Source organism: Anoplolepis gracilipes, chromosome 2, assembly GCF_047496725.1.
Source record: "Anoplolepis gracilipes chromosome 2, ASM4749672v1, whole genome shotgun sequence".
Taxonomy (NCBI): domain Eukaryota; kingdom Metazoa; phylum Arthropoda; class Insecta; order Hymenoptera; family Formicidae; genus Anoplolepis; species Anoplolepis gracilipes.
The window spans coordinates 1448717-1475158 of NC_132971.1; the positions used below are offsets into that span (position 1 = coordinate 1448717).

Here is a 26442-nt window from a genome sequence, read left to right on the forward strand (position 1 = left end):
TGGGTTTAATTGCTGTCAGAGCGCGATCAAACCTGCTTTAATCAAAAACGCTATTAAAAACACATGAGAAAACGTTAGATTTTTATATTAAGAAGAAAAATGAAGAAAAATGTTGTATTTAAAAAGAATGATGAAAAAAACGAAATTTATTTATTTTTTTTTTTTTTCATCAAAAAAATCATTTTTTTTACTAGAAAAAAAGAAACGGGTTTTTTTACAGCGCACTATCGTTCGCGCACTTTGGTCCTCTCCCTTTCGCGCAGCTGCGACATAACACAGTGCAGCGCAGCTGATGCGTAAAGATGGCCGGCACAGATACAAACGGATAGGCACGCAACGTTTGATCCGTACATACATATCGCGCGATTGGTACGAAGGTGAGAATAAAAGGATCCTTGAAATCGGAAACTGCCCTTCTGACGTATTCGAGTCAGAATTTCTGACCACGATCGGTTTACTCGTATCATTCGTTTCGCTAAAAGATGGCATATTTCGTAGATTCGTCAACGTAATCTTTCCTCCAAATGAGAAGCGTAGATAAGAAATATCGTCCGATCGAGGTTTACACTCGCTGACGACTGCTTGGCGATGCCGATATATTTGTTTCGTCAGGACGACGAGATGATGAGCGTGGTAAAAACGACGCAACAGGATGTAGTGATCGCTTTTTCTACGAGAATATTCGTCGTACAGTAAGACAAATTTTTTTTCCATTCCATGGCATATCATAATGAGATGTAAGATTGTCCTTTTAATTCTTCTCTCCTTTTATTTTATTTGTTTTCAAGGCAACCCTGCGAATTATATAGACACTACAGATATCATAGACATTGTACGTGCCATTGGGATTGGAATTAAAACTTTGCACCGGATAGATCAGGGCCTTGCTGCAACAGCTGTTTGTATAATATCATGGCTTATGATTCACGCAACGTGAAATATTCGCCAAACACTCATGCCCATCAACATACTACTCGATCCAACATGACTGGATATGCATATTCTGGCCATCCCCCACAGCACTTCCAACAGACTGATGAAAATAGAAATGAGAACAACTTGTGCGGTACCAAAGAACTCTGTCCACAAATTTCACAGCAATCATCCGGTACACAGACTGTGCAGAAAGTTGATGCTGCAACTATGACAGATCCTCTACAGATTGATTTTAGGCTTACTTCTGAATATTTGGCGCGTTGTTCTAGTACCTTAGGTTTACCATATGTAACTAAATATGAGGACAACAGTAATAACTCTACGCATACTTGTCAAGTAGTACGACCAAAAATTGAATTTGAGATTGAACCACAGCACATTAATGGTGAGTTGTGTCATATTTTGTATTAAGGCAATTTTATCGATATTTCTTATTACAATGTGTGCCAGAATATTTGTTGAAAAAAAAAAAAAAAAAAACGTTATAATCTCATGTACATAAATGTATAATTCTTTCGCTTGCAGGTATGTTAATTTATCATTGCCCTGAATGTGCGTATAAATTTGAAGATCGGGAGGCACTCCACGAACATCTCGAAGATCATAAACAGAGACCACATATTTGTGATATTTGTGGGGCAAGCTTAAAACGGAAGGAGCACTTGGATCGTCACAAGCAAGGTCATAATAAGGATAGACCTTATCAATGTAACATGTGTTGTAAAGCATTTAAACGTAACGAACACTTGGCGCGTCACATGATCACACACTCAGGCAGCAAGAATCAAATTTGTACAGAGTGCGGCAAAGCTTTCTATAGAAAAGACCATTTGAAAAAACATTTGCAAAGTCATAATAGCGGTCGGAGCAAGCATTTAAATATATCACAAAACAATCCGAACGATCAGCAACCAAACGATGAGGGACTAAGTAGTTTTGCAATGATGATGAGACAGACGGGACCTCCCCCGTTTTCCATTTTGCGGACATAGTTATTATAGCTATAACGACTGTGTAACATATATTCTTCTCTCCGTCTATAAACCAAGTCGTTTTATTATTATGATTTTTTAGTTCTATAAGATTTAATACGAATTTAATGAGCTTTATCTAATATACTTAACTTTGCGGAATAATCGAAAATAATTGTTAATAATATAAAAATCCATGTTCCTAAGGGAGTATATCTTACTACTACGTACTTTATCAAAAGTAGACAAGATTACAATAATGTTATCAATTTTGTAATATCCTTTATAATACACTGTATGTGTAGGAAGGTTATCTACATTAAGAATGTACCTGTTGAAATTTTTTAAACTTATATAAGTTTGCGTTAAGATTTGAAATGAGCGTTATCATCAATGATTTTTTTTTATATTACTTATTTAAGAAAAAAAAGATTAGTCTAAAATTTTTTTAAATTATACGAATGTGTTTTTATAAATTACCATTTTATATATCACATAATACGAACAGCTAGAACACAGATTATTTTATTTCTAGACTGATCGTTTTATCGAGATTTATTCATCATTGCCGTTTGTTAAAGTGATATTCTCTTTGTTGCATTGAAAAATATATAAATTTTACTAGGCGTTAGAAGACAATAGAAATGGATTACGGCATCGCAAAGCGTGTTAGATCTTTATATAATATTGATAACAGTTTTAAAAACAAGGAACACGATAATTCCAATATACTTGGCAATACGACGCAATAACGCGATTCCCAAATTTGCTAGCTTCTTTTTCTTTTGCGTTTGAGATAGAGAAACAAAGTAGTCTCTATTAAATTGAGAGACTAATTATAGCGTAATATTGTAAAACGCTAATATTGTAGAAATAAAAATCTGCAATTTTTACATTTTTTTTTGTGGATTATTAAACATTTCCGTCGATTATGTGGGATATAAATCTTGGGATAAATCTGTGTACAATACAGTATTTGCGATTGTAATGAGATTATAAAAAATTGTTAAAAGTACACAATAACGAAATGTAAAGACATGTAATCTACGTGAATTCACTGATGCATATCTGTAGATATAATTTATTGTTATTCGAAAGGATGATTTGTACCGTTTATAGCATCGTTAGGAAAAAAACTTACGTGTATCGAAATCTTGTTAATGTGTATATATATATAGCTTCTGTCATTCTTCGTTGCAAGCAGGATTTGGAAAAAAATATATTCGAACATTGTGTCCTGTCCCAAAAAGGCACAAAATATACATAATGACGATTCTTCCATTTCCAACGTAACATAATATACATGCGTGCGTTGCGTGCGCGCGCGTGTGAATCGGGCTCTACATATATTAGTTGTACTTATGAAAATTCATGGTATTTATTGGCATTCTCTTATTATACTGTCAAGTTGCGCTCTTGTACACTCACACAAACAATGCGTGGAAATATAAGAGAGTACGATTTATCCTAAATTAAAAAAAAAGTGGAAAGGATAAAGTGTTATGTTGTCAACCGCAGTGAGTCTTAATTATAAATTAATAAATGATTATTATATATATAAAAATATCTACTTCGTTTATATATATAATACAGTCATTGGAAATGCAAAAACGCATACTCAAGTTGATCGACAATCTCATTCTCTCGCAAGAATGGAAAAAAAGAAAATAGAGAGTAAACGCGCAGGATAGGGATAGAGAGAGAGTAGATTCTTTTCCGGGGATAATAAACCCCGGAACAAATAAAAAATTTCCCGATATGACTTTTCTTACAATTTATATACATATTTATATATATATGTATATGTATGTATATATATATATATATATATATATATATATATATATATATATATAAAGAATTGTAAGAAAAGATATAAGTCACGCATTTTCGTGGATACATATCTATGTATATATGTATATGTGTATACATAGAATGTGGTATAACATGTAGGATATATTATACATGAAGCATATTTTTTTATCTGAAGTATCTTAGAAACGCGCGCAAATTGTAAATTTTCATTCTCTCGCGACCTAAGTTTTTTTATCAGCATCTAATACACACCTACGTTTCTCTAAATATTTTTCTCTTTTTTTTTGTTATTATTATTATTATTATTCACACTCGCTCTTCCACCTTTTGTTCACTCAATTTTCTCGTCTCTTAAAATCGACATCAGACATTTTAAGCGTTCTATATAAAAATAAAACGTTGACATTATCAGAGGGATCGCTTAATTATACATACATTTCTTTTTTTTTTTTTTTTTTGTTTTGTTTAACACATTTAACTTGTCCTTTTTGTTTCTTCTTTTTCTACATGTCCTCTCACTGTGCTCATTCATCAGTTTTTGATTCACGCACGACGAACAACTCTGTTATTTTTTTTTGTACCTTGGAAGACTATGCGGTACAAATTCTGAAAAAATGAAGATAATCGAAGAATATAAGCTTTAAAATAACACATAAAAAAATGCTTGAATTAGGCAAAGTATGATGTAACTGTCAATGCTATATAAATAATTTATCACCGGAAGTCCTCGAAGTCAATCCGTGCATTTAACTAGAAATTTCAGAGTTCATCTAAACACACTTTTACATAGAAAATGATAATAGCTTTTAAAATAAAATACAAGTCTAAAGAAGACGAAAAAATTTCTAAGGATATTACATTTAAAATTAAAATTAAAAAAAAAAAATAGAGGCACAGATTATTCTCATCTTGATATTATTGCACTTGTCAAAGACTCGCCTAAGTTTAAACGTCCAATTATAAAATTATCATCTATCTCGTCGATTTACTCCTAATCGCGCGATAAATACACAAATGTCATGTAATCTGGAAAAGATTTGTCCCCGCGGAAAGATCATACTGGACAAGAAAGAATTCGAGGTCAGCCGGTTATATTATTTCACTCGTATATTAATTACATACGCCTGCTGCGTGTTATCACGCCTCTAATCTATCCAAAGAGAAAACAAGAAGAATCTGAGCGTTTGTACTATGTCGAGGAATTTGTATGTCTTTCCGTCGTCAATCGCCTGTTAATGTATATATTTGTCGAGAACTCTGTCAATTATACACACACATATATATATATATACGTATTACGCATACATTCGTAATTCGTAGCACGCATGCGACAAGGCGCCGAATCGGAGATAAGCAAAAAAAAAAAAAAAAAAAAAAAAAAAAAAAAAAAAAAATGATTAAATCATAGTCTCCCTATTGGAGATTCTCCACACAATAGCGATATATCCCTTGGTTCATGCAAAATCTCTCGTTTGGATGATGCTTGTACTCTTGTGTATTTCGTGACAAATGTCACGGATAAGGGAAAATACATAAAGGCAAACAATTATGATAAAAAGTAGAAGGAAGAATATAAACATACGTTTATCTAACTTTCTCGTTTTGCATGAACCAATTGATTAATTACACTCGCACTCGAGATATACTCGCGTCTTGCGAAGACATGGATCAAATTCACTTCTTTTTCCTTTTTTTTTTTTTCTTTTTTGCTCTACAGGTTTAATACAGATAATGGAAAGTCCCGGGACACTGCGTATATAGAAAAATATGGTTTTCATTGCCATCACTGCTCCTGAGAGACTCACATTCGAGTTACATCGAGGTGTCGGGTTCTCTTTTAGATTTTTTTTTTCCGCTACCCTCTTGTCGAGTAATCAACTTTGATGTCCGATCACAAATTTACAAAGTCGCCTTTATAGTATTTCTACCGTTCAACGATACACTCGATGCTCGGAACGAATGAATCGATAAGAACAGAGGATATGTCCTTGCAAGTATAAGTACATTTGTAAAAAAAAAAAATTGTATTATATACTATATATAATTATTTTCGTTTCGAGCAACGATTACAAAAGATTATTCAAGAGAAACGGAGCTTATTTGTATTAATATCCTTACATCAAAAGGAATTATTAAATTATCGTCTAATTATAAAAAACATAAAGAGAGAAAAATCTACACATATATGATTCGTCGTCGAATGGAAGTCGTTGCCGACTCGAAAAGTTGCTTTCTGGGGTTTCGCATAAAACTATATTAAGCACGTCGTAAGAGAATCGGATCTTGTTTCCTCCATGTTGCTTCTAATCTTACTATTATCATTATTGTTATTATTATTATTATTTTTATTAGCATTACTAATATTATTATTATTGTTGTTGCTGTTATTAATATTATTATGATTATTGTTATTACTATGAATTATTATTAGTTATATCCTTACTATTATTATTATTAGTATATCTTCTATAAAATTCATATACTTTTTAATTGATCGCTTCTAATTAATCGAGATGAAGGAGAATCAAGTTTAACCGATATCTCCAGTTTGATCGAAACCGAACGAGCGCGCCTTATATACTTTGGAAGTTAATTTATATATTCTTAAATTAATCTCAAACCTTTTTGTCTGAGATGTCTAAAATAAATTTAATAAATTCAGTAAATCATATATACTGTACGTTTTTTTTGGATTAAAACAAAAATAAATAAAACAGAAACCATCTTCCTTAAAATGTTACTTGAGTGTTTTATGCAATAAAGATAAATTTCTTTTATAAACAAGCAACTATAAACTTGGCGAATAAGAGTCAGACGCTTTGTTAATGCGTCGATTTCGCAGAAAATAATTAGTGCACAGGGCACATATTTTTCTTGGTATATTTAACCAAGATTTTTATTCTCATTTTTGAGAATTTTATAATCTCCCTCCTTATCCCTCCTAAAGAGAACATAAGCGAGAAAAATATCGGGGCGAAGTCGCTGAATCAGGAATTTTCTACGAAATCGACGCATTAACATCCGCGTCTGGCTCTTATTCGTCAAGTTTATAGTTGCTTGTTTGTAAATATTAATTTCTTTTATATACATATATATATATATATCTTTTGTCCCCGGAGTCATCTTGATTTCATTTCAAAAAATTAAACAAAACATCCTATATCCTGAGAAATAAAAAAGTGTACTTTATTAAAAATCACATTATATATCGCAGTATATTATTCACTGAAATTATTTCAGTTAAGACCTTGAAAATGTAAAAAAAAAAGCGATATAAAACTAATGAAAACGGCTGCTCGAACGACGTGAAGGCGGACAAGTGTACATGTTAGTTTCGAAAACAGAGAGGCACAACGCGCCGCTTTTTAGATCTTAAACTTTACGATGGAAAACTATATAGGTGCGTAAAATCCAGCGCAATACAAAGGCACCGGAAAAGTATTTCTCTTCTTTAGAAACGCATCAACTATTTTCTTTCCTTTTTCTACAGGAACATTACTACGTCTAAAAGCTCGACGACGAAACGGTCGGTTCTCTAACAATAAGCCATCAAGAATCAACTGTTCGTCTCGTCGAGGATGGAAATAGGTTCTTTTACCTAGCCTTCAAAATAGACCTTCTTGAGCCACTCATTTGTCTAAACAGTCGAAGACATATGTCGAACTTTGGAAATATCTGCTGCTCTCTTTCTCTCTCTCTCTCTCTCTCTCTTTCACATCCACTCTTTTCTCTCTTTTCTCTTATAAATCTCGTAAAGCTATTCTGCATTATCTTTTACCATTATTTGCATAATCCATCTACCACTGTAAAAAACAGATTACTTTCCTCAAGACTTATATATCGACTTTTGCGTATATATTCTTTCTCTCCCATATATAAGGTGCATGAAAAATCTTGTGCTTTCTTATAATTATAGATCAATTTAAAAATTTACAAAATTAATCTCACGTACTTTCTTTGTCAACCTTTAACATCTTGTGAAATAAAATCTGTGTTAAAATATCGTTGAGATTTACATTAGCTAGTATTCTAAATAATATTTTTTAACATTAAATTTTGTGTTAAAGAAAATTGTCTATATATCTCTCAAGATTATCTCTGCCTAAAAAGAAAATGCGCAAGATTCTTGATACACCTTGTATGCAATTCTTCTTCGCCTTTCTTTCTCTGTTTCTACCTTATGTTATAATATATTTTGTATACAAACTTACACACTAACGCATAATCTAAGACATATTCTCTGCCTTGATAGTTACAAGTATACGTGACAATATGAAATATTTTAATATAAATTGATCTCTTACATATGGCTTTTATAGTATACATGTATATATATTCATGTATGTAATAATTTTAGTACATCATTATATTTGAGGTCTGACAAAACCTGAATTTTCTGTGTTACTCAAAACGTTTTATGCTAGAGATATGATGCGAAAGAAAAAAATAGGGAAAAGAGTGCATCTAGAAATAAAAAAAAGAAATATTCCAGTTATCATAATAAATATCTGTGTGAGAGAATATAAGCGTAACTGGACACTTGCCATAGTATTGCGTGCTTTTAATCAGGAATGTAAAATATAACATAACAATAGCAGAATAAAATATAAATACAATAACACCTAACAAGATAAAATTATAAAAAAGATATCAAAAAATTTTCTATTATTTTTGTCATAATGTCCATCAATACACGTAATAAAAATATTAAAACTAAAGTGACGCTTATATTTCATCAGATAGAATAGATATAAATTCCTAACAAATAGATAAGAATAGATATTAAAAATCATATTCAAAATTTCGGTAATGAGGTTTCATCATATTTCTAACATTTTACGTTATAGTTATGCATGTTTATACAATACATAGATGTTATTTCGCAATAATATCTACGGATATATAAGATAAATAATAATAATTATTATAATAACAATAATGATAATGATGATACTGATAATGAAAAATGATGACGACAAAACGATGAGATAGTATCATATGATAATAAAAAAAAATATATCTACTTATAGGGATTCACGAAGGTATAGTCTTTGACTATAAAACAAATACCTGTCAGTATGGCAAGAAAAGAATTGAGAAGGATGAGTTTAAAAAACGATGGCACGTACGTTAATACTAAAGAGATAAAACCAAAGTATAAAACTTAAACGCAGTCTGACCATTACAGCAGATATCCTCTGTCAGAAATCAGAATCACAGTCTGTGAAGATTTGCGCGCGCCGCGATTATGAATTTAAATATAAACATTAAAAAAAACCTATAGTTCACATAGTCGAAAAAAAATCATAATATATATATATATATATATATATATATATATATATATATATATATATATCATACCTATAAAATAAATCTTATGTATATAATCAGTACTCAACGAACGTAACGAATATAAGAGGTCCAACGAAAATGTATAAAAACAAAGTAAAAAAAAGTCATCTAAAAAAAAATTATAAAACTTAATTAAGCTTTCAGTGACAAGTGTTCGGTATATAAGTCGTAAAGCGCGATAAGTCGTAAAAAAAAAAAAGTAACGACGCGTTTGTTTCCCAAATCAACTGGACAAAATAGACTCGCCTCCATAAAATTGTGCATATGTATATACAAAAAATATAAAAGTAAAAATTTAGAACAATATATCTCTCTCGTAAAATATAATATACTGTCAACTAGTACATAAAAGAAACAAAAAATTTGAATGAAACGAAACAAGTAATTTTTTGTCAACCGCGAAATATTGCAATGGTTTTGCCACTTGTTCCATAGGGCATAGCCAAGAATTTTTATAATAATTTAATATAAATTATACATCGATATATATGCACACTAAAAGATTCAGTAAATATTTGTTCTCAATAAACAAAAAACTGTTTTCTAATCGGTGGGTCGACTTATCGTCCACATTTATATGTATTAGGAATATCACTACACATGTGTAATTTCTATTCCCTTTGCACTATTTGCACTTGTATAATGTCATTTAACAAGAAATAATAAAAACATATTCACGATCATCGCGGAAATAATAAGATTAAACGTATATTTTAACGCGATGATGTGAGAAAAGAAAAAACAAGAAAGAAAAAGAGATGTTACTAAATTTTTTCTCTCTCTCTCTCTCTCTCTCTCTCTCCCTCTTTTTCAATCAGCTTAATATCTACGTTAACACTGACTTTTCATAAAAATATCTTCTTTTTCCTCGTCGTACACGATGTATGGCAAGAATTTTTGACTTATAGTCAAACTTCTCTATTCTAGAGTTTCTGTGGAAGATTAATATTTTTCTTCCACATGTGTACTTTTGTTTGTGCTATAAGGAGTGTACAGCTTCTATGTCTCTTTATTCCTTATATTAATATTTCGAAAAAAAATCATTCTTCGTTCTAAAAAAGATACATTTTAGCAAATTGCTGCTATATTATGTATATATAGGTGTCCAATTATAATCAATAGAGTCAAAGTTTTTCAAAACTAAATTAATAATTGTACACCGTGTATACATGGTAAGAGACATGGATTAATGTGCAATTCTGTAGTGAGAACAATACTGGGTCAATGAATGAAATGATTATAAAATGACAAAGCAACTGTAAGTCGCCAAGTCAAAGAAGTAAAATGGAAAAAGGAATGATCACATATCTCTGTTGCGTCAACAAAATGAGACATGGAAGCTTTGAAGCACATAATAATACGAATATATGTTTATATAAAACTTACTAAATTCAAATCATGGGTCAGTCAGAACTACTCACGTCGACGAGACAGTGACGATCGGTTAGCGTTTTGGTGTTACCTCTTTGTCGAGGTTCTCTCCTCGTCTCAGAAATCTTTAACGTGTCCCAAAAAGCTAAGCTCGTGCGACTGATAATGACCGGATGTAGCGAGTGGCGTGATGCTCGACTGATGCGCCACATTAACCGCCGTTAGATGATGATGATGGAGCGAATGATGTGAAGTATGTGTATGAAGAATATTGTTTGGATGGGGAACTTGAAAGTTCCCTGGTGGCGGGGCTCAGGACAGGAGAGAACCCGGATGTCCGCCCGGAAGAACAGATGATGCGGAAACAGTTGTCGTCTGCATATTTGAAACGTTACTTTGTTGTTGATTCTGTTGCGTACCTGAAGCATAGAAAATTGACAATGTAACACAAGAAATCATCGTCACATGTTATTTAGACTTTAATACGCATGACATATTTCTTACTAGCGTTTTGACTTAGTTCAGCTTTCACTCTTCTCGCGATGTGGCTTCTGGTATGTTTCCGTAAATGATCCTTTCGATAAAATCCTTTGCCACATTCGGTACACACGTGTCGTTTTTCTCCAGAATGTATTACAAAATGTAACGTCAGTTGTTCCTTTCTCTTAAAAGCCTTCAAGCAGACGGTGCAAACGTAAGGTCGCTCAGGATTGTGACTTTGTTTATGACGCGTAAGATGATCTTTACGTTTCAAGCCAGCGCCACATATGTCACAGACAAATCTTCTTTCTAAGGTGTGACCTAAAAGATGCTGTTCCAACAATTCTCGTTCCGGATATGCCATATGGCATTCCGGACAACAGTACAACGTTGAGCCGTCTAATGCTGTCGTTAAACGAATTTCGCCAGGCTTTGGACGTGGCTTCTTTTCCTTTGGCGTCTTCTTCTTTTTCTTCTTTTTATTATTCGGTGACATCATTATGTTGGGTGTCGTTGTAGTCGCCACTGCCACTGAAGTAGTCTGTGCCATCTCCGATTCCTTTTTGATACTTTCAGCAGAATATTTCAGAAAATGATGTAAACTCAGTGGTAAAGTACTAGCTGGTAAATGACTGAGATAATCAGCTACGGTGGATCCAGGAGTAGCGAGCGACTGCCACGTAGCGGGCATAGTAGCTGGTGTCTGAGTATGAGCATGTTGTTGATGATGTTGATGCATCGTGTAATCCTGTTGAGTACCATTTGTGGCAGTCTCTCCATTGCGCTGTTCCTCACCTTTTTTCTCTTTATTCTTATCCTTGTCTTGAAGGAGATTGCAAACATCTTGCTGGTTTATAGTTTCTGTGGACTGTTGCAACAGAGGAAAATGTAAATAGTATATTACAATTTAGAATGTCTTCTTTTAAATAATAAACCAATTAGATATTAATGTTATTTACATCTTCCTTATTTTTTTCAAATATTTTTAACAATTTATAAAATAGACTGCTTTTACTTGTATTGTAACTGTCAATATTTCTTAATATAATATGTTTATAATAAATGTAAATTTAAAAACTGTACATACATGTATATATTTATTATTATCAATGTGTTAAAGGATGCTTTTTTTTAAACAGTAAAATATATTTAAAAAATTTGTTGAGAAAGAAATCTGTAAAAATTGTTTTTACCTGATGATACGAGCGTTTTTCTTGCATTCCAGGCGAATTTGCCGGTCGTTGTTGAACCGATTGGGCTTGAGAGTACGGCACATTTGGATAATGGTGAACATTACTGTTGGGATAGCTGGTTTTATTGTTCATCATCACTTGCGACTGAGCGGATTGTACGCCGTTGTTCTCGGGACGGTACTTTCCCATAACCGGCACTCCGATCGGAGGCTGGTTGGGAAAATGATTGGCGTAACGCGCGCCCGCACCGCTGGAGCTATCGGTCGCGAACTGATGGATACTCGGTATAGTACTAGGGAAGTGACCTCCGAACGGCGGGAAATTCATTGCAGATCGTCAGTCGAATTCATATACCTAAACAGGAGATAAGCGTCTCTTATAAAAACATTTTATTTTATTTTATTTTATTTTATTTTATTTTATTTTATTTTTCAATAAGAAAGAAACGCTCAAGAGGTTACTTTAGGAAATATGCAAAGCGTGAGAAGAGGATAACGAATGGATCATCGAGTCTCTCATTTCGAGTCTCGAGCGAGCTAAGACGGGATCGTCAAGCTACGTCCCTCGACGAGAACCGCTTCTCTCTTTCTCTATCGTTTTCTACGTGAAAAGGTACATCACGATGTACCTTTGACGGACACCGAGAGAGGCATCTTCGACTCGCTTAGCTCGATTACGTCGATCACGCGCCGAACGGGCATCGTCAACGACGCCCGGTAGAGATATTTACTCACAACGATGTCCCTCTCCCCATGTTTCCTCGCCGTACCGGATCCTTTCCTCGGAGGGGGATCCCCGTGACAGACACACGAGAGAGTACGAGTGGTGCGGGGGCAGATTTTTCTCGCACGCGACAGACGCACACAAGACACCGAAAAGAGACAGGAGTCGTCGAGTGTGTGTGTGTGTGTGTGTGTGTGTATGTGAAAGAGAAAAAGAGAGAGAGAGAGAGAGAGAGAGAGAGAGAAGCGCGACGGTAGACACGCCACCGCACTGCGCGTCGGCCACAAGCAAGCGTCTGTCACAACGGAATATCACGTATAGCGGAATATCCGGACGAGATATACGTGCCGGCTTGGTCGCGTATGTCGCCGTCTTTACACGCGCCGATACTCGCTGCTGGAAGCACCCGACGAACGGATCGCCAGCGGCCAAGGACGCGCCACGGCTAGACAGCTCACCCCCTTTCGCCCGAGAACACGCCGTGAACGGGGAAAAAAAAGGAAGGATACGGACGGGAAAGAAAAGAACCGCCGACGGAGATAGTCGCGGAGGGGTGGTCGATTGTCAGGGGGATGGGGGTACACGACGCGGCGGAACGCAAACGCCACCCTTTCTCTCTCTCTCTCCCTCCTCCCTCCCTCCCCCACCCCATCCCACTCCCGTTCCATCAGATACTTAGTCGATACGTGACGTGGGGCCGCACCACCGCACCAAACTCTATAGGAGAGAAAATGGCCGTTGGCATGCGGCTCGTCGGCCTCTCGCGCACGTAACGATACGAGAGATGCGAGAAATCGGAAATAATATGCTTACCGTCCGGGTAACCCGCGCTCGAGCACTCGCCTGGATAGCTGTTTTTCTCTTTTTTCCCACGCGCAGCCGGCTGTCAAAGAAGGCGATCCCCCGTCGCGCGGTGTATCGTTGACACCTGTCCCTCAAGCCGGTGTCCCCATCCCACCCATCCGCCCTCTACTGTGCCAGCCTCTTAACTATTTTTTCTCTCTCCCGGGTCTCCCAACGCGGCGCGCCGAACCGCGTCCTCTCCCCCCCGGGCGAAAATGCCCGAATCGGGCAACGGAATTTTAACTCGAAACTCTTCCCGCCGTTACACTCCTCCCTTCCCCTCCCTTCATTCGAGTCGCGTTTATATCACCGTGTATAAAGAATAAGAGTATGAGTGTATATATATATATATATATATATATATATATATACTCTTATTCTTCATACACGGTGATATAAACGCGAATGATGAAAAATCTATATATATATATATGTATATGTATACATATATATATATATAATTTTTCATCATTCGTAAAATCGCTAATGAGATCTTATACAAATAATTAATTATAAATAATAAATTATAATTTTTACGCAATTTTCGAGAGAAATATACATGAATTAAAAAGATGAGAATATAGTTTTTTTTTTTTTTTGTATTAAATGTATGTTTTATTTTAGCTTATAGCTCCTCCAATATTTATGTAAGTAACAATGAAAATTGCTTATATACTATTTATCCTAACTACGATAATGATATATCTATATTATGTGATAATAAAATAATAATATATTTCTTGTACAATTATACCCATTGCCTTTAATTGCAATACTTACAATAAGAAGTTTTTTGTGGTATACATACACCTTCATCGAAAAGCTTTTTCTTGTGAATCATGATGGATCGATTTGGTTTATCTGAAGATATTTTTCAGTACTCTTTTTTTTTTTCTAAACACATATAATCAACCAAGAATATCGTAAATACTTCGTACTTCGTCATATTTGTTTGCGCGATGTATGTAAGTTTATTTCTTTAATATTACTGATTAATTCAATAGCAAAAATGAAATTAACTGAGCAAAAGTACGAATTTTATTAAATTGTATAATTATCGATTGCGAAAATGTACTTTACAGCAACGTGCAATAAATGCATATACAGTAATTTTTATTTTTCTATCGGAAAAGATTTTTCATAAACGTGATTAACTAATTTTGTCTTTTGTATGAGAAAAGATTTAACCGTGTGATTTAATATGTTTAATACTTCTTTTCCAATGTTATCGCACGATTTCATCATTCAAAATACCTCAAACGCAAATTCGAAGACTACAAACGTCTGCGCGCCGTCGTTGAAAGTATCGTATGTATATGCAATGATCTAAATTATAGAAAAATGTATGCATGCTTCTGTCAATATAATGCTACAAAATATAAATTGGTCTTGATTAAACGAATCAAGTTCTGTTATAGAAATGTCACGATTCTGTTGTACAAGAGAAATAAATAAGATCCACCTCGCTTCAGTACTTATACGACACGATTTTCTTCCTTATTCGCGAATGACAGATTGCGCTGTATTTACAAACTCTGTTCCATGTGTAATTCTTTCGTATTCTTACGTATTTTCATATCATTGTCGTAAAAGCAAATTATATTTTCAGCCCAAAACTCGATTGCCTTCTCACCTTCGGCGAATCCAGTTCGCGCTTTCAAAAATATATTTTTTTATATTTATATTTATATATTTATATATTTATATAAACTTTTCATATTTATCTCTAACTTGCGTCATGGAACTGGATCAGCGACAAAAACATCTTGTTCGAAGGGTGAGCGGATACTGTCGCTTCTTTCCACGTACGCTATAACGTGTACGTAAGAGAAGAAATTCGTAAATATACACGAACTTTGTTCGTAGATTCAGCTCGGTGCGCTTTACAGGATAATTGTTACAGGATATTATTATAAACACGAATGGCGAGCTTTTTTTTGTGCCGCTATTAAAGGTATAAGCCGATGGCGCGCAAAATCCAAGTCCCAACCGGCTGTATCGATAAACATAGATGTTCACATTTTTTTTAAGAAACGGAGACATTTCAAAAAACGGAGACTGCGAAATAATCAACTAGGCAACGATGAAGATCAACGAAATTTCCTTTCGATAACATCAACTCGCTTAACAAATTACAAAATTTAATCAGCGAGTACGCTATGTCGTGTACGACCTCTAGCGTGCTGATGATTGAAACGAAAGTACCGCCCAAGTTGATTCGGGGCGGTAGGCTGTTGCTAATGCTGCTGTTGCTGGTTCTGTTGCTGCTGCTGTTGTTGCTGCTGCTGTTGATGATGCAACATATTCATAGTTCCAGTCTCGGCAGCTGTAGGTAAAACTACCGTGGACTGTTCGCTAACGGAAATCTGATGAATCTGCGCTTGAGACCCTTGTCCTACTTGTATCTGGATTTGCTGCAACTCAGGCACCGAAGACTGTTGTTGCAATTGTTCCACTTGCTGCTGCTGTTGATCCGCCTGTTGTTGATTTTGAGCCGCATCGCTCGTGTTCAATGGATCCTCTTTGGCACGCTTAGCGAGGTGAGATCTCGCGTGCTTTCTAAGATGATCCTTCCGATAGAACGCTTTACCGCATTCACTGCAGACTTCGGTCTTTTGTCCAGAATGTATAACAAAATGAAGATTTAAGTGTTCTTTTCGTTTAAAGCCCTTCATGCAAACGGAACATATGAAGGGTCTATCAGGATTATGACCCAACTTGTGCCGCTCTAAATGTTCCTTTCGCTTAAGACCAGCGCCGCAAATGTCACAAATGAACCTCCTCTCTATTTTGTGTCCAATCAGATGCTGCTCCAAACTTTCCTTCTCCGGATACGCCATATTACATTGAGGGCAGCAAAACAGAGTTGTACCATCGAGAGCGGTAACTATGCTCACTTGTCCTGGTTTTGGTTTCTTCGGTTTTGGAGGTTTCTTTTTGTATTTCTTTTTTCGTTTTGGTTTTGCCCCTGGCTCCTGTTCTTCAACAACATCGGGAATGATCGCCGTTTCTGCTCCTGCAACTGTTATTTGCACCGCTTGCTCTCCTGAAGCTGTACTTCCGGAAGCATCAAGACCATCTGCCCCGAGCGGGCTAGACTCGATAGTAGCTTCTCTCTTTATAGTCTCTGCCGAAAACTTGAGAAAGTGTTGCAAACTAAGAGGAAGAGTACTGGTGGGTAATCTGGAGAGATAATCCGCGACCGTAGATCCTGGAGCGGCGAGACTTTGCCAACTAGCAGGCATAGAAGTAATAAACTCTTCTCCACTCTGATTACCTTGATTCTTGACACTACCTCGCTTAATAAGAGCTACAGGTGTTGTACCCTCTTTCACATCCTCTTTAGATTCTTCTATGCTTTCTCGCAGGATCAAATCTTGAGGAATTTGGGCGACAACAGTCAGACCTTCGGGCGCTCCCGGCAGCTGTACCGTTTGTTGAATGGTCTGCTGAGATGTAGTGGTCACAGCAGTAGACGTGCTTTGTGTCGTTTGATCGGATCTACAATCGAATCAGATAACAATCTACGAATTAAATAGAGAAATTAAACCTCTTTGATAACAATTACTTAAAATTAATTAATCAAGTAAAAAAGCTCTGTCTCTAATTCAATAAAATGAACAGGTTTAAAAAGACATAAAGAGCTATAAAAAAATTAATGAATTTAATAATCAAAAATAACGTGACAATATAACAAGCCTATCCACGCTTTGAACCCTCTCACTCACAATTCAAGCATGGCTCAAATAATTCTGAAAAAAAAAACCGTGAGACCATCAAATATAGACTTTAACATTTGTATTGCGCTAATATCATTTCCCTTTTGACTTTAGTATGTAGATGTACGATTTTTTACCTAAAATTTTCGTTTGTTTGCGTATTCTTTTTCGTGACCTTTAATTATAATATGTAAAAATTAGGCGCTGAAGACGACTTAAAAATAAGTCGAAACGTCCGCTCACACACACACACACACACACACATCTAAACTGTAAACATCCACATGTAACCTCTCACGTTATTTTTGATTATTAAATTCATATTTTTTATAGTTCTTTATGCCTTTTTAAACCTGTTCATTTAATTAATTAAAAATTAAGGATGACTATTTTTAACACAACAGAAACAAATATGAGCAAATAGTAGCTTAATGCGGTACTCGGAACGTAAATGAAAATAAAAGCACAATTTTTTTTTCACATTGACCTCCATTTTGACTTTTAATAATTTTATTTGATTTTGTTTCACAAAATACAATATGATAAATAAGATAAAATATGAAATATACATAATGTACTTACGTTTGCGTAGTTGCTACAGTGTTTTGCGGTTGTACTTGTATTTGTACTCCATCCGCGCCTTGTTGACTGTAAGCAACAGTGAGGACGGTAGCTGCCCCCTGTGGAAATTGACTCAGTGATATCGGCGCCAAATGATATTTCGGTTGATCGCCGCTATTTCCGCTTTGAGATACGCTAGGATTGACGACTTGTATCTGAACAGTCTGCTGTTGCTGCGTGCCATCTTTTCCCGGTACAGTAATGGGCAAAGTAATAATCTGCTGTTGTTGACTGTTACCGCCCTGAGCCACGGCAAAGCCATTTGGATCAACTGGCCTTAGATAATGAACACCACCTTCACCACCTGACAAAACTCCAACTACTTGTCCTCCAGTAGTAAGATTCTGTGCGAATTTTGCTGTAGCGAATTGATGAACAGTACCGGTCGGCAGCGAACCGGCGGCGAACCCGGAGAATGGTGTGAAATTCATTTTTCAGAACTACACCTGTAAGAAAAAAAATCCATTTTTATTACTTCAATAATAACATATAACAAAATAATTAATTTTTAGAACTTGATGTTTTTCAATAAAATGCATTGTTATTATAAAAGAGCATTTTTAAAACAAACAAGAGAAGGCATTAAATTTAAAACGTGCTATCTCGTGCGAATACGAATAAACATGAATCTTTAAAATGAATTATGTATTTAAAATCTTCAATATATATGCGTCATACTAAATATATATAATAATATATAAAATTGCTGCAAATGCACTTATAAATATTTTTAGCAAATACGTAGTATATAAGAAAAATTATTCTTTTAAACACAATATGATTAACTTAAGAAGTCTCAGTGTTTCATCTTCTTATCAAAAACAATTGAGAGATAAAAAATATATAAGATGTACATATAGATAAACATTTACTTTATGTATTTGACATTTTATTAAATATTAAATGTATGTTACAAAGACGGATATATATATATATATATATTCAGATATATTCATTTTTCTTTGTGTGTTGTCGATAAATTATAGATCTGTTTTAAGGATATATAAAATATGAAAGATGTCAAAAAAAAAAAAAAAAAAAAGTCATCTATGGACAGGGATGATGATATAGAATGAAATTCTTCGCTATTACGTCAATGGAAAAATTTACATCAAACGAAAATTCGCGGTCAAGTCGGAGCACCGTTATCATCGCGCGACCCACAATTATGGCGATATATTAATTAAAAAATTGAAGTGAAAAACAATATCGTGCAACACCTGAGATCAAAATCAATCTCCATCGTTTACAGTTTACACACACGTGAAAATGTTGGGCCTCTATCCCGGCAACCTAACCTAATTTAACCCAACTTCCTTGCATCCTCCCTTCCACGTGCTTTTCCGCGGAAGCGACAAAATGAAAATCCCACGTTGGTTTAGCGACTCGCCGACGAGACGAGTAGCGTGCTCTTGACTCGGAGCCTTGGTGATATCGTTCTGAGGGTGGGGTGAGGGCTCCCCCACTTCACCCCCTTCCCCCTACCTAAAAGGGATCCGGGAGCAGGGAGGATAGTCGTCAAAGTGGCCCAGGATCCCACCCCACTCCATCAGGCGGTGATGGTGCCCCTACGGGTGCCGTAAGGGGTAGGAGCGCGATGAGGGTAGGGGGGAAGGTCCATAGGTGGGAACCTACCGCGAAATAGAGCTCGAGATTCCGTTCCCTCTTTCTCTCGCGCGGTACATCGACGTGGCGATGTACCGCGAGAAACGGTACGAGAAAGAAGGCGAACTGAGCGAGGGTAGGGGGAACGTCAAGAAAGAAGGGAGTCGAACCTCGGGCGGCACACTGGCATTCCCCGGGGAAGGGGAACGCGAAAACGCGTCGGGGGCGAAGGCACCCGTCGTCGTCGCGGGCAGGCGGCCGCACAGACACACCGCCAGACGAATTGGGACAATGATGACAATGATAACGCGGGATGACGATATCCCCGCCCCGATGAGGAAACAAATAGAGAGGTTAGAGATATACCCGTGTATGTGTGTGTCTACATGTTCGCGCGCGCGGGGATGCCTTTTCCGCCGAAGGAGGGCCAAAAGGGTGCTTCCGTGCTTCTGCCGTCCCGAACGATAGAAAGATAGATAGAGAGAGAGAGCCTAGGGACGTATCTCGACGCGCGGCAGTTTGCTCTTCACTCGTCGTCGTCGTCGTCGTTGTTGTTGTCGTCTTCGTTGACGACGATATCACGCGACGTGTTTTTCGTCGTACGCGGAATGGCGTATGCGACTGATCGGTCAGCTCCGCCTGTCGTTCGTGCCGCCGCTGGACGCTCTCGCAAGACGCGCATGTCGTAATGGCGCAGCGATTCTCTCCTAAGGTTAACCGAGGCTAAAACAGTCTATCCTTCTCTCGCACGTCTCGCTCGTGCGCGTACCCTCCCTCTATCTTTCTCTATCGTTCGACCGTCTATGTATGTACGATGTACGTATGTATGTGTATATATATATATATATATATATATATATATATATATGTCTATCCTCTGTGAAAAGCACATCTGTAGATTTTTCATCAAATCCATCGGGCGTCTCGTCTCTCGTCACAAGCCAGGCACGTTACGATATCACTGCGCGCACGGCGCACGGGGCGCCGCACGCCAAACGGATCGGCGACTCTTGTGCAACCGACTCTCGTGTTTCCTTCTCGTTTATTCCACGCCTTTCGTCTTATATAGTAGCCCTTGGCATTTTATTTTATTTTTTTTTTTTTTTACGGAAGCGTCAGACCATAGGAGAGTAATTATCGCGACAGCGCGTGAAAGAAAGAATCGTGATTATGAGGGAAATGAAAATTCAGCATAATATTTAACGCTTATATGACGTTTCCCCCGATTCGACTAGCGGCTAGCGGCGTCAATTGAATAAAACGCACGTACGTTACGTCCGCCATGATGGAAAAATCATCCGCGTGAGAAAATGGCACGCGACTCTGACTTTTTTTTTTCTTTCTTTCTTTTTTTTGTACATTTCCCTCTCTTCGCCTCTCTCTCCCGCTCTATGCACCGCAAAACCCCTTCTAACACGCCGTGAATATATTCCCTGTTCCTCTCCCTACTTTTGTCCCCCTCGTCGAGTTTCCTACCTCATCTCGACTCGTCCGGGCTGTACCCGGGGGGCCAAGGACGGAAGTAGGAAAAAGATCGACGACGGCACGCGGCAAAAGACGCATCAGCTGACGAAGAGCAGGGCAGAGGCGAAACGAGGCGACGGAGGTACACGGGCAGGGCTGTTGTTTACACCCCCACCTCGATGGGTTAGAGGCAGCGAGATGCCACGGAGGGGCCTCCGAGACCTCGACGAACACCCACCACCACGCAATTTCCAACCCCACCAGCCTCTCAACCACTGTCCGCACCTCCAACCACCCCACCAAAGCCAGCTCGAGCCAAGCCGTGAGCCACGACGAGGGGCCCGCGACGATTTTAGTGTCTTGGGGTGGGTGCTCTCTGTGGCCACCGTTTCGCGGTTTCTCGTGCTCTTCATGGTCTACGTCGCGTCGTTGAGAGTGTAGCGCGACATGGCAACCGAGACGGGGCGCGGTACCGTCGGCCCATCTGTCCGACTTCACGTAGTGCGATCAGGCCAGGATAATAAAGATATACATATATATATATATATATATATATATGTAGAGAGAAAGAGAGAGAGAGAGAGAGAGAGAGAGAGAGAGAGAGAGAGAGAGATAGAGAGATAGAAAGAGACAGAGGCAGGGAGAGAGAGAGAGATATAGAAGAAGAGATATGCACATATGCTCGTTATATGTAAAAATATGCATATATCGATATATAATTATACCCAGATGTACGTATATTCTAATGAGAAAAGGTACAAAAGAAGATGGAGCAAGTAGTTATTTCTCATCTCTCTGTACGTTCTACTTACTCGTAAGTACAAGCGGTGAGCAACGAGACGAGAAAGCAGTCAGCAAGAACTCTCCAGTGCGCGCTTGGCTCCAACGTATCGCTGTTACTGTCGCCGCCTTCGTGTAACTCGGTTTAGTACGGGAATCGTCCGTCTAGCTGGCTCGCCTGCGTCGTCGATCGTGCCCCGATCCTCAGCGCGGCGGCAACGACTTTCTCATTTCTGCGTGCACGACGCTGACCGACGTATCGTCACGGCTATCGGTCTGCACACGTCATACGTACACGTAGAAGAATCCGTATGTGACTTGAGAACGGGACACGCGCGCGCGCGCGCGCGTCTCTAACGGAAGCTCGAGAGTGACTTTACGATAAATTCGCGCTCGCACACTGCCGCTCTTTCTCTGTCTGTCTGTCTGTCCGTCCGTCCGTCTATCTGACTGTCCGTCCGTTCGTCTATCTATCTATCTCTCTCTCTCTCTCTTTCCAGCGCGCGAAAGAGACTCAGAGACGCGCGTTCACACTTTGCGTTTCCGGGTTTACGACAGTCGAGACTCCACGATCGAATATGACTCGGTCTCCTCTCCTCGGTCGGTAGGTAGGGTATACGCGTGGATCTTGAGAGAACCGGGCAACGGGAACGGGAACGAATTCGAGCTAACGGTACATAACCGCCCCGACACCACTGCACAACACGTTAACCACGCGTTTCGACTCTTCGAGCGGAAAGTCTGACAGAGTCACGCTGGCGCGAAATGACACTCGGCGCCTCCGAGACGTTCAACATCGCCAATGCATCCTTCGATCTCTATGCCTCTCTCTTTCTCGATCGAAAGGACGCTACGAAACGCGCGTCGTACACACGTACACGCGCGCTATTAATATTCACTGTATATCGGCTGTGAAATATTAACTATGGCGGCGCGCGGTTACGTACAGAGTAGGCGAGAGAAAGAGGGAAAGCGGAGGATATTACGATAGAACGTGGCGCCTGCGCGTACTTGCCGATTATCAAGTGATCGAAGCGATGCGCCTTTATTCCCGTACATACGGACGCGTACTCGTGAAATTTTCGCGCCTAATTATAATATATCTTTCCCCGCACGATATCGAAACACCTGTCAATCTGCACTCGGTCTCCTCCCTTCCAATCGTACTCTGTTGCTGTTGTGCTTGCACGCTCGCCGAACAATTACGACTTACACGCACCTAGCGGACGCTCCAACGAGGTTAAGTCGAGAGTCGATACTTCGATTGTGCTGCCATCTCTCTCGATCCGAATGCGCGCACTTATACGAAATGTTTCTAAAATATATACAGGGTGTCCGGCAATTACCGCCCCACCTCTCTAGGGCTGATAGAGAGCGAGTCAAGCTGAACATGCTCTCTATCTGCTCTAGAGAGGTGGGACGGTAATTACCAAACACCCTGTATATATACTTTGATCGAATTGCCAATTGGTCTCTAATTGACATTTATCACATTTATGTGTATATTGTATACATAACGTTATGCAAATATATATACATTATTTTTAATTGAATTTACGCATTTTTATTTGTACCTCCATCACCCAAATCTTTTATACAATCTTTTACAAAATTCTACAAGTAGAAATTCTGCATAATGCATTATAAATGTCCAGAGTTCGTCTTGACGTAAATACATTATTGAAACATGTAATAATGGCGTAATTTAAACAGAAAGAAATGATATGGTCGAATTTTCGATCTTGTCATATAAATAATTCATAATCTCAATTACATGCAACTTTATATATGTCGGTTAAAAATATCTAATATCTTTGTGATTGTACATTACTGAATTACATTATATATGTATATTAATGCCAGTTCTTATACAAAAATTTTGTTAATTTGCTGACAAATATATCTGGATATCTATTATCTATACAATTGATGTAACAAGAGATTGACAACTCTGTTAAAAAGTATGTTGCATAGAAAAATATGGCAAACAAAATGTCAAGAATGGACATTAAATATTGAGAGGATAATTTGTAGGCAAGTTTAAGCGAGTAACACATACATTTATCAATACAGATCCAATCTTCGCTGCATACGCTCCATGTATAAGGAAAAGAGCAACTTGTTGCTTTCATAATAAAAAGGATTTTCGGTGGCATCTAGATCTGGTCTATAATCGTTGGTAAAATTACTTTGGCTAGAACCACAACTGCCTCTGGGCGATGAGTTTTGAGAACAACTTGGAGATGATACAAAATTTCCACTTTCCCAATCAGTTTCCATGCTTTCTACTCTGCCTTCTATTACATTCTCTCGCAGACCGGATAAACTATTGATATGAAGATTGTTGATTCGTTTACTCAATGGCATAAATTCGCTAGATTCCTCCTCTATGTTGCGATATCTTTTCCTAAAAGATTAATGTTCAAAAAATAAAATAATGATAAAAGTGCTACAATACTATACCATAAAAAAAAAGCATGTATACTTTATATATGATATTCTTGTATTCTAATTATAAAATGTATATCATGTCAGACGAGAAAAGTAAAGAAACAAACCTGTTTGTCCGTATCATGTTTATGTCGTTGATCTGAATCCTCTACAGAGCTTTCAACGAAGATATTTTCCTAGTCGATACATGTTATATCAGCAATTGTTGTCGTGATCTTTATAAATTATACTCGATTATGTATGTGTCCCGATTGACACCACAAGATATAAGCCGTAATTGACAAAGTGACTGTCGATCATTGCATTCCAATTGAAATATGACCAAATATGACACAAATAAAAAAACTAACCTCTTCGCAAAATTCACCAGCCGTCAAATTCTTCGTGGATCAACAATGTGCAAATGTAGAATAATTTGCATTTGTGCATGTGAATACGATCATAGCTACGTTTACACGTCACCCTTAATGGAGTTTAATAACATCTCTAGTTCTAAGACTAGCCAATCACAGTCAATCCATTCTTCAGAGGAATAGCTGTAATTGGTCAGTTTTGAAACTACAGATGTTATTAAACCCGATTAAAGGTTAATTTTCACGAGCCGCTGAAACCGATTGTTTGGGCGACAAAAAGGATCACGTGATCGAAAATGACAAATTGATATCTTTATTTTTAGTATTCATAGATACAAAACCTTTCCCGAAAGGAAACTAAGATTTGTAGTAGAAAATATAGAATCAAAATAGCCAATCAATGTTCGGGCCCATCCAAATAAATTTGCAGTCGATTCGCTTACGTCTTAAATCTTATTGCTTAAGTTTTTTTTTATGCGCCCGGGCCTTAAGTCGTACAAAATTAATCCATCCGATTCGATTATTCTTCTCTAAATTTAACTATAATTGATTAATTTCTTACGACTTACGACGCTATTGTAGACCAATAATATTCGATATTCTTTTCTAAGTCAATTGTGACTAGTTAATTTTTGACAGCCTACCACTTACAACACCTATTGTAAACGGCCCTTTAATCGGATTTAATAAAATCCGTAGTTCTAAAACTGCCCAATCACAACTATTCCTCTGAAGAATGGAATAACTGTGATTGGCTAGTCTAAAGCTGGATCTACATTGGTCGTATTATATATAGTATCGTAAGTCGTAAGAAAGAACCAATCAGATTTGATTATCCTCTTCACGTTCAACTGTGATTGGTTAATTAAGACAGAGATAATCCGCGGCCACTTGCTATCTTCTTCTTTTTTGTGAAGTCTGTTTCACGGGTGAGTATCGATCGGACACAATGCTTATTGGCCAGATGAAAATGAGATCCTTTGATTGGTCAACTGTGCTGGTTACCCTAGGCATCGGTTGATTTGTGTGGTGTGTCTGATCGAACATATGCGCAATCGAAACAATATATCGAAACCTGTTTAAATTTTGGCGTTACATGAATCACTTCCGCATTTACCACAAATGGGTTCCGTTAGCATACATCCCTGATAGCACACAACCATACATATTGATCGATGTCTAGAGCAACGTTAGCCAGCACGGTTAGCCAATCAAAAGATCCTAATGCTCACTGGCCAATTAGCATTGTGTGCTATTGGATCCGTCGGTTATTTCTCTTTCTCTCTGGATCCCTATCTTGCTCTAGGGTCCCTATAATAAGCCTGAATTCACACCTTACAACGGAAAACTTTTGTACTACGTTCAGCACGAATTCTGATTGGTTTCTGCTTTTCCACCAAGGTGTGAATTCAGCCTAAGAGTCTGGATATCGTATGTCTGAGGTTTGATTGGCTCCGCCATATCTGGGTTTAGTTTCCGTTGGGTAATGTCAGTTTTCAGGGATAGTGTGACAACGCAACTAAAGATCTGCCAACACAAGCAAACATCTGGCAGTCGATTATGTATTTTTGAAAGAGTATTTTTGAAGAGGAAATGCGAAAAGTAAGCAGCAATTGATTGGTGTATATTGTTAGATTTAAAAGTATGTACCAATCAGCGATCACGCAAGCTGCTCACTTTTCGCATTTTCACTCGTTCAGAAATACGTAATCAACTCCCTGTGCGCGTGGACTTCCGGTTTCAACCCAACCATGGCGCTTTG

The 26442-nt window shown here is 37.5% G+C and overlaps 3 protein-coding genes across 4 annotated transcripts; 1 reads left to right on the forward strand and 2 right to left on the reverse strand.

The window, feature by feature from the left end:
* Nucleotides 1-247: 247 nt before the first annotated feature.
* LOC140663195 (uncharacterized) lies at nt 248-5299 on the forward strand. Its single transcript, XM_072887185.1, has 4 exons — nt 248-377; nt 499-692; nt 789-1321; nt 1462-5299. Exons 3-4 carry the CDS (start codon nt 913-915, stop codon nt 1926-1928), a joined length of 876 nt encoding a protein of 291 aa, XP_072743286.1. The 5' UTR covers nt 248-377; nt 499-692; nt 789-912; the 3' UTR covers nt 1929-5299.
* A 163-nt stretch (nt 5300-5462) lies between these two features.
* On the reverse strand, nt 5463-23140 carry LOC140663188 (uncharacterized). The gene is given in 7 exon segments (XM_072887174.1): nt 5463-10867; nt 10953-11796; nt 12122-12458; nt 15543-15680; nt 15893-17188; nt 17989-18473; nt 21909-23140. Coding segments are annotated over 6 exon segments (3192 nt in total). The 5' UTR covers nt 18459-18473; nt 21909-23140; the 3' UTR covers nt 5463-10760.
* A 274-nt stretch (nt 23141-23414) lies between these two features.
* Nucleotides 23415-24825, reverse strand: LOC140663196 (uncharacterized). Of its 2 annotated transcripts, XM_072887189.1 has the most exons (3): nt 24678-24825; nt 24435-24503; nt 23415-24283 (listed from the first exon to the last, which is right to left on the reverse strand). In XM_072887189.1, exons 2-3 carry the CDS (start codon nt 24449-24451, stop codon nt 23941-23943), a joined length of 360 nt encoding a protein of 119 aa, XP_072743290.1. In that variant the 5' UTR covers nt 24452-24503; nt 24678-24825; the 3' UTR covers nt 23415-23940. The 2 variants fall into 2 exon arrangements, with proteins under 2 accessions (XP_072743290.1, XP_072743289.1); XM_072887188.1 differs by having other exon boundaries at nt 24435-24770.
* Nucleotides 24826-26442: the final 1617 nt, after the last annotated feature.